Below are 10332 nucleotides of genomic sequence, written 5' to 3' on the forward strand. Positions count from 1 at the left end.
TTAAGATACCGAGCTCCGAATGAAAAATTAATGTTTTTTATGGTTTTGAAATAGCCGCCATTTTTATTCCCCCTATCTATACTTGGCAGACTTATCAATTTTGACTAGTAATTATACATAGGTTTCATTGAAGTATTAAAAAATTGGGGTGAGATGACTGCCTTTTTTCTTCCCGGCCCTTGTACTAATGGTAACCTTACTTATCTGACTTTTCAAACAGACAATATAGTGAGTAGGTTGGTTGATGTCCGACATGTTACAATCTCATAGGAGGAGATCATAACACAAAAAAGGCAATCCTTCCCCGCCAGTACGATGTTGATACTTGGACGCGACCGAACAATTGGAAAGGAATTTTTCAGGATTTTTAAAGACAACCGAAAAGTGGCCTATCATAATCTCGAATATGCCTATAATGAAACATAAAATACGCATTATGGAGACAATTTTATTTGTTTTAATTTCATGAATGTCAATCTTCTAAAAATGCATAACTTTATGTTTAATAGCTAAAAACTGAAAAATGTTATAATATTTTTGCTATTTTAGTTGTGAAGTCGGCGGCTGGCGACGTGGCAAACCTGAATTCTGGATTTAGCACTCAAAAACATAAAAATTCGCTGAAGAAAAAACGCTATGATCATTCCTTGAATGTATCCTTTGTGAAACATGATATCTAGAGTATTTTTATAGTGCGATATAGCGGTGTCACAAGTTGGCCGAAAATTAAATACAATAATCACATCTTGAAGGTATATTTTTTTTAAATTGAAAAACCACAAAATGTTTAATTTTTTCCATAAAATGGAAGTGTACGAAAATATCTATTGAATGCATTAGTTCTACGTATCATATATTATTTTAATATTAGCAGTTTTACGTTGCTAAGTTACCTACCGCAGTTTATGACCGATAAAAGGCCTAACTACAGAACAAATAGCAAATATTTTGGGCATGAACAGAAAAGGTGCGGTCGCTGCTAAACACGAAAGGAATATTTAATATTACTTCAAACATTTCCACGCAGCTCCTACATTCGTAAACAAGATGGCACCAACCACTTACGTTAATTAACACTATATTAAAATGACCAAAAATTTGTCCCATAGAAAATTAAATATTAATTTTTAATATTTTTTAACGTTATGTTGAATTCTAATGATTTATATTGTGTACAAATTGAATAACTGAGCTTATATTATTTATTTATTTCAAGACGGCTTTCGATAGAGTTTCGAGAAGGAAAGGTATTTACTCTATTGAATCCTAGCCAGCAATCATGTCGCTTGAAAATTTAATTGCAATCCTTGCGTCCAAACTATATTTGAATCATTTGAAAGCAAATGTAATACGGGCTGCTTCTCAGTGTAAGCAAGCCCATTACTGACTGTAAGCAACGCTGAGGTTGACGAGTTGGCTAGGGCATGGTCTAGAAGAAACGCACAAGAATAATTAATTTTCCATTTTGTAATGGAAAAATTAAAACAAAACGCATTATTCCTACTACTTTATTGGATTCAAGATACACTCTTTCTTCACTTCTGTTTACTTTTCTGTGAAGTAATAAAGAGTTCAGCTTTAGTTTGATGCATTTACACTATTGAAACTCAACTGCTACATAATCCATGCACTCCATGCACTAGATAACTCCGTTTGATTTTATATGATACTCGACTTATTAAATCTGGCATATGGTTAGAAAATGTGCAGTTACTCTATTTTTACTAAACAGTAACAAGTTATTACATTCCAAGTAAGTAACGCGCCTGTCTGCCAACCCAAATGTTGCGAGTTCGAGTCTCCGGCCCTATCCGGGATTTTTTCAAGCACATAATTATACAATACTCACTCATAGCCTCCCATCGGGCATTTGTGAGGCCCGTTAGCCAATGGGTGGCAATCACAAAAATAGGCGTGGGTACATCGTGCGAGGCCTTGGACCTCCACGCTCTGTCGCGCCTAAGTTTTAAGAGCTTTAAGATAATAGAACAAGTTTTTCTGATTATAGTGATGTAAAAATACCAAAAATGACTTCTTTAAAGACGTTGGGCTTTCCTACCAAGTAGGATAAAACAAAACGACGACGTCAAGATACTGTTAAAGCAACATCGGAGATTGCGGAAGGGCTTGATTCATCTCAGCAAACTATTTCAGACTATATTTGCAAACTAGGATTGGTATGGAAATATTTGAGATGGGCACCACATCTATTATGCCACTTAAGTTCCAAATCTATGGACATCTCTACTTGCATGGGACAAAATCGAACTTTTCATAGACCGGATGTTAACAGGATGAAAAGTATATAATCTAAAAAAACATAGTAAGTAAAAGGAAATATTATAAACCATGAATACCTACCCCCTTCACCTCTGACCGAAGTTAGGTCTAAGTAAGAGAATGTAGTGTATATGGTGGGACTTCGTGGGCGAGTACATTTTTAGCTGAAACCAATCAAAAAGGTAAATTCTTAGAGTTACATTTCAGAAATTGGATAATAAACCTCAAGAATTGGAGGGATATTATACTGTTTCATGGTAATGCCATACCGTATACTACTTTAAGAACTCGCAGAGCTAGGATGGAACATTCTGTGGCATCCACCAGACCTATATAATATTTACTTGGCAACAAATCCAAAAACGAATAACATACCAGAAGAACATTGGTTCAATTAATGTCCTATAGGGATAAGGCGTTTTTTAAACTAGATATATACGTTGCTGTCACGCTGGCAAGAAGTTATAAAAAATTATGGCAATTATATTATTTAATGAAGATAGTAATTCTAAAACTATGCATCTTCCGGAACGTTCTAAATGACGTATTGAAAGATAAATAAATTATCTAGTGAGCAAACCTAAAAAAAAAATCAACTTTAATGTCGGTCTATTATTAGCCAAAATACAGCAAAGAATTGGCTTAGACTTAGCGATAAGGATTATTGTATAAATGGATGCTCCAGATATTTTATGTATAGTTCAATTTATATTTTATATCTACGGAAGATGCTCTTAGGATGAGGGCAGAGCGAGGAAGATGGATTAGTTTGGTGTTAATCCTTTTGGTGCGACCTTCCAGTGGCGGGCGGCCGGACTATATATCTCGGTCGGGCGCGCCCCAGGTCACAGTCTGTAGCTCAGTATCTGCCACATCTTCGACATGAAGAAGGAATTCTTCGCCTTATTGGTGAGTTGCTAAATCAAATATTCTAAAAATAGTGAGTAGTGAGAATGATTTTTTTTATTAATGTCATTGTTGTTCTGAATTGCTCAATCGAAAAAAAAAAACAGCTTTGTTCTCTTAAGAAACTCTAATAATCAATTCTATGTTATTATTTGCAAAATATAAACGCATATATAATGCACATCAATTAATTTATTTTGTACAGTCCATTTCCAAGTAACCAATATGTCTTCTGTACTCTCTTCATGTTCTCCTTAAATATTCAATAAGATCTTTTGATGAAAATATTCGAATACGAAAAACTGAATTTGAATTAACTTTATTTACTCTGTAAAGGGTAAATGTGCTACCAGGTATGAAACCCGTCCCTTAAAAAAATAAGATAAACTTTATTTATCATATTAAAGCACTGTATCCTTGCATCTATCCGGAAACCAAGTCATAATACTTCAAAATGATCAAATTGCATCTAAAATGTGATATCAGCGTCGAATGTGGATTCAGGGCCAAGTGGAATCCCGGATACATTAAGTTATGAGAGCTCTCCAGATCAGAAAATTTATTTTCTCGACTACATCGGGGAACCCAACTAGTTACTGGTTAAAATCACTATTATATATAATATTAAAAATTTAACCAATTTTTACAAAAAAATATATATATAACATTTATAAGAGAATTTATAAGAGTCAGAGGATCTAGTCCTATAAATCGCAAGGTACTGGGTCCGGTTATGAAAAAGACTATATTCATTGCAGATACCAAATTTTGGCAAATTATGAGTCAGAAACTGTCTGTTTTTTACTCATTTTGTAATCATAAAAGGAATATCCTACGCCCTTTTTACAAAAATATTTGGTTATCCATTCATACTGTTAACTTTCTTCACTTTAACATTGGACAAATATACTAGAAGTAGCTTTTAGTTTATAAAATGTTGCCTATGTCCATCTATGTCAGGAATAAACATTTGTTAGTTTTGTTTTTAAAACTTTTTATTTTAGCACTGATAACATGGGGTGACATTTCTATGTAATAAAAAAGTAAAAGTACTTACATAAATATATTTTTATTTTTACATAAATATATAAATATTTAATACAAATAACAAGTTATTTTCCCAATACTAGGCTATTAACAAATCCAACTTCTTAACGTGCTATAAGAAGGTTTAAAATAAAAAAGATTTATTTACAATGATTATTTTAATTCGTCATACTCATCTTTCGTATCAATGCAGATGTGAGATGCATCTTAAGTTTATCGTCCATGATTGTGTCGCAAATTCGATTGTGTCGATCGAACGTAGACGTTGCTTGTGATGAGATATATTAAAGCAATAAAACCCATAAAACTAATTTCAGCTAATGATAATTTTGAAATCAGACAGACGAGCGTTTTTATTCAAAATAAAATTTTTCATGATAGTTTTTCGAAGTTTTATATAGAATCTGTATTGTAGCTAACTTTAATTTATTTATTTAAAAAAATCGTTTGGAATATAAAAAGACCGCTAAGAGAAATATGAACTAAATATGCACTTCTCAGGTAAAAAACTGTTAGAAAGTGGAAATATTTCATGAAATAAAATATGAGAAAAAATGTATTTAAAAAATGCAGTAAAAAAAACACACATATATATGAAAACATAAGAATCCCATCCCTACTGATAACTTTAAATAATTATAAAAAGAAATAGATATTTATTTACATCTAATTCTTACATAACCCAAGGTGTAAAAACCCAGAAAAAATAAGTAATAATTCATTATATGCCAGTAATTAAACTAACCACATAAGCTGGTTACATAAACTAGTTTTATATTCTTACACATTTTACAGCTTCTTAATTCTATTTAGAATAGCTATTCGTAATCTTCCAATTTTTTTTAACACTTTAATTTATTTTTAATGACATTGCTTTATGTGTTTTCCTATGAAATTAATTTTTGATGATTTACTAACCTTAAATCACTAAATATGGAAAGACTGGATGTTTTTAGTTTTTGAAACGAGCTGATTTGTAAAAATAACAAATAAACCGCCTTATTTCTGAACTTGTTACATTTCATGAGTCGAGGTGAAAGATTTTAGCACTTTGTCACAGCAGTTTACTCTAATTGAGTAACTGTTGCCAATCCCTGGCGGCTGCTGTTACGCATTTGTCAAAACAATTATTTAAATTATTTGGTGAATTATTGTGAAGAAGAATATTATGTGGCTGAAGGATAAATGGGTTAAGCTATCCCTGACTAGTAAAACATAAATAATTGTAAACTAATTTCTTTAAATTGATTTTGATTTAAAACTGTCTGAAAAAAAAAACGAAGATAAAACATTTACTACTCACAGGGAATGTCTAGGCCTAATCTGGCAGACTTTTCAAAATGGCAGGTCTGTGGTATTAGGTTCATATACTGTAACACCTAAACTATTAATTAATTTATTAATATTTAAAGAGTTAAATTTATACTGATTTTGGCATATAAAAAGTATGTCTATGTTATATATATATATATATCTCATCTTAGTATTTAAAAGAAATTTAATTTCACCCTACTATTGTGTGGAGTGAATGAATAACTCATATAATATCTAAAATATTATTATACCATTGTAATAGTGTACTACTATTATTATAATTTACTTATACTATGATGATATAATATATTATATTTATATCTATTATTAATAATACTGAGGTGTTTTGCAACCTATAGGTGTTCATTTAAGTTTATGCCAAGAAACCTGTCCAAAATGAAGGGATTTCAATTTTTTGCTATAGTTATATTGTATATATTTTAATAGTGATAACAATGTTGATAATAATAATATTAATAACAATATAAATATAATATGTAATATCAGTAATGATATAGTACTCTTGCTTACTACTATTACTACTATTGCTGTGGTACAATAATATTTTTAGATATATGAATTATTCATTTCAATATTCAAAGTCTGGGTTGCTAGTGAATTCATCAGAGTGTAAACGTGTATTAAGATCGACATCTGTTTGACTCCCAATGTCATTTTCAATTACATCTAGAATATTTTTTTTGTAATCTCCTTTAAAACTTTCTACAATTTATTAAAATATTCTTTAATTAGATTCAATTAGAGAATTACAATTAATGTTCTTTTTTACTGGCAAGTACAGTTTTATTTTGTTTTTATTTTACAAATGTTTTCCTCGTAAGGTAAGGCTCTGGATCAGAAGCATATAATATCTTTATATTAAATAAATATATTTATATATTGAATCCACTTCTCAGACTTACAAATTTTTCCTTACAGGTTATTTTCCTAATCGGGGCCGCCTATAGTGCAGAAGTGACCACCCAGAAACCTGTTGAGGGTGCTAAGGAAGATCTTAAGACAGCGGAAACCTTCGGGTTTGGATTCTACGCCGGAGGTTTCCCCTTCGGCGGATACTACGGCTACCCTTATGGTGGATACTATGGATATCCATACAAGAAGTTCTTTGGAATAGGTAACTATTAAATTTATGTGTTGTCAACTTTTGACAGGAGACGATAGCAGCGTGGTAACGCGCCTGACTGCCAACTTATAGATTGTGAGTTCAAGTCACCGGCCCTATCCAGGATTTTTTCAAGCTTATAACTATATAACACTCACTCACAACCTCCCCGGGCATTTATGAAAACTATGTCAAGAAATGCGCGATGTATTTTTTAAGTACAACGCGCGAGACCTTGGCAACAATTTTTGCTATCTTAGTGGACTTGTGTGCTCGGTCAATTCGTCGTAGAATTAATTTAGTTCTATTAATTAAAAAGATTCTGGCCTCTTTCTATTATCTTCTATAAAGACAGGGCCATCAATGTCGAAGGGCGAAAAGTCAGTTCTGCCTCTTCCATCTTCTTCTCGAAGACTTCTGTAAACCGAAGAATACTCATATTTTTAAAAATGGGGTATTAGAAACTTGCAGTTACATTAGAACTTCAGAGAACAACGGGTTAGATATAACTTACAGAAGTAGATCAGAAATCGAAATTAAGTACGATTATGTTTTTATACTTTCTCTTACTGATAGTAAGTAGAATTGTGATCTTGAAAAATTTTTAATTCCAGTTTTTGACGGAAACGTACGCTTTGAGGTCTGAGTCTAAATAAAAACATCTCGCAAAATGTACAAGCTAGTTTAAAAATGAAAAATCGTACGAAATTTAAATTACATATTTAGAGCATTTATATACCTGGAATGTCACAGCAACTTTTCCGTTAGAATCGATTAACCGGGAGTACCACTTTATAGTATCGATTTTTAACATTCTATCAAAAGTAGCTCAAACAATTTTAATTAAACTTTCTATATTAATGTACAACCCAGTGATCTTCAATATCAGGTAGGTCTTATTCTGAAAGAAGTATTTTAACAGCTAGTTGTCTAATTTAAAAAAAAAATCTTCAAAAGTAACTTTAATATTTGAAATATTAACAATTTTCCAATGGCTTTAGTTATATAAAATAATATTAACGAATTATAATTAAAGGTGAAAAAAGAAAAATGAAAAAACACGAATTCGTATCGGAAGAAGCCGAAAAGCCGATCTCTCCCGATTGCGTTACGGCTTCGTTAGCATTTCTTAAACTGTTCTGTATTCTTGATAATTTTATATTGCTTCTACCCATAAATCAAGGGTTCGGTACAATGTAAGGAAGTATTCTCGAACAACGGTTATGTAATGAGCCGATTTGTACATGTTTATGCTCAACAAACAGATTTTTCCCCAATCGAGGATACCCACTTAATGAGGCTGAGTGGGTCACGGAGGGCTAAAAGAATCTAGGAGTGTTGACTCACGGCTACAGTAACAAAATAAATAATTATCTTCCACTGACGGATTCGAACCCAGGTCTTTGGACTTAATAGCACAGCGTCTTACCCACAGAGCAGCCCCTCTGCTATGTATTCTTAGAATTGTATCCTATGATTTTTCATTCTTGGAAGGAACACAATTATATTCCTTATTCTTACCTCAAAAATATTTAACATTCCGATATCCAAAATATTTTGAAAATTACAAAAAATGTGATAACTTTAACAGGAATCCACCACAAAACAAAACTGCAAGAGCGGGGAAGAAAAAAAAGGCAGTTATTTCACCCCAAATTTTCTATTACTTTAATGAAAACTATGCATAAGCACTAGTCGAAACTGACGACTCTGCCAAGTATAGGTAGGGGGAATAAAAAATGGCGGCTATTTCAAAAGGTTAAAAAAAATTAATTTTTCATTCGGAGCTCTTTATCTTAAAAATTACAAATAATACTAGAAAACCTAATAGGACATTATTTAAAGCAGAGTAAATTTTCTGAAATATTTGCCCAAATAGAGCTATTTATGTTAATAGTTCTCGATATATTGCTAAAAAGCAACATTTCATAAAAAATGTACAGAAATATTCGTATTTTGAGAACTCTGTATCTCAGGAGGGGCCGCCCTCAGTGGTTAAGACACAGTCTTACCAATTTGATGTCTATTGGCGGTGCCGGTTCGAATCCGGCCTGGGACGTTGACTTTTTTCATTGCGTGGTGGTCCCACAAAATGAAGAACTTTGACCCCCAACCATGGTTAGGCAGTATAGGACTCCAATTAGGCAGTCTTGGCCGAAAAAAAAAAAAAAAAAATCTCAGGAGCTATGTGACGTATAGATGTCTATCAGCACTCATATTAAAGCTAGTTTATAATTACTATAAAGTAATTTATGACCTTTATCTTCGTAGGAGTAGTGATTTCATGATATTTGCTAAAATAAATTGATTTATAGTTGTTCGGACAAATTTTCATGTGAAAAATTCATATTTATATGCGAATATCTGAAAAACTACTACCCCTACGAATATACGTGTCATAAACTACTTTATAGTAAGTTAAATTTCCTTTATTTTGAGTACTGGTAGACATATGTACGTCGTATAGTAAGTGAAAATTTTCTGATGCGGCCACTTACCAGATTTTTAAGTGCTGATGAACAGTATAGTAGTTGATAAATTTTCGATTAAATATAAGTTGGATGTTTGCCAGGAAGTTACAATTTTTAAAAATGAAAAATGAAATTCCGAATGTAGATACCTGCGTCGAAATAATTCACAAAACCCTCTTATATGACTAATGGAATAAATTGATTAGGCAGAAAAAAAGTATTTATTGATAAATGGCAGTCGATAGTGTTAAAGCTATCGATATTATCGAACTATCGCCAACTCAACTCGTGTCTACTATATTCGTAGAATCAGAAAAAATATTTCGTTATTTGATCATATTTTAAAACCGTCCTTCCTCCAAGACATTTGATTTTCCGTAAGGTTTCATAAGGACAGGCAAAAACCCTTACTATCACGCCTTAGTTGTGAAACGTTTTATAAATTCTCATGATTAACTGCCATTTCCTTGTAAGGTGATGTTTTTTATTAGCTGAAGTAAAGAAGCGGTTATATTTTACAAAAAGGAGACTCCTACAGAAGCTTGAAATGACTTTTTAAGGAAGGCAAATAGTTCTGATGGTCAACAAGCTTTTGTCAAACGCAACAGGATTATAAGGCAATTCGTATAAATTCATATTAATCTGAAAAAATATTACTCCCAATGATAATTATGATTCAATGCCAGCAAAAGTTACGAATAGATTTTTTAAAGAATGGTATTGAGAAATCCAAAAACAAAAGTAAACGGGGAAAAAAAAAGAATGCAGCTTCAGCTTAAGAAAATATATAAAAACAAATACCGAAATATTTAAACAAAAATATATATCAGATTGCAACTTGATTTTTTTAGTAGAATATCAAATTTTGAAGCAGAGCCAAGTATATAGATCAGTATGATTTCCTCACCCATTCTACCAGGGCCCTGTTTCATAATGAAAGATAATTGTATTAAATATAAGTATCGAAACAACGTGTTAATTACACAATACTTATTTTTTTCATAATAGGGAGGACTATTAGTGATATTACAGTAGTTAAAAAGTAATAAAGTACAAGTTACAATTGTACAAGTCAGTGTAATTGTATTAAATTAAATCGACAAGACTAATAGTATTAGTTATTATGGAACAGGACCCTGGTGGAACATAATTATTGTTATATATTATATATAATTGTTATATGTCATATAT

The 10332-nt window shown here is 31.7% G+C and overlaps 1 protein-coding gene across 1 annotated transcript in view; it reads left to right on the forward strand.

The window, feature by feature from the left end:
* The first annotated feature begins 3097 nt into the window (after positions 1 to 3097).
* The window catches only part of LOC106686937 (prisilkin-39), an 8358-nt gene continuing 1123 nt past the window's right edge, over positions 3098 to 10332 (forward strand). The window contains exons 1-2 of the mRNA XM_014430548.2: positions 3098 to 3189; positions 6487 to 6682. Of these exons, the coding sequence (XP_014286034.1) occupies positions 3163 to 3189; positions 6487 to 6682 (223 nt within the window). The 5' untranslated portion in view covers positions 3098 to 3162. The remainder of the gene's footprint in view (positions 3190 to 6486; positions 6683 to 10332) is intronic.

This window comes from Halyomorpha halys, unplaced genomic scaffold (assembly GCF_000696795.3).
Source record: "Halyomorpha halys isolate HHAL.00 unplaced genomic scaffold, Hhal_1.1 Scaffold899.1, whole genome shotgun sequence".
NCBI lineage: Eukaryota > Metazoa > Arthropoda > Insecta > Hemiptera > Pentatomidae > Halyomorpha > Halyomorpha halys.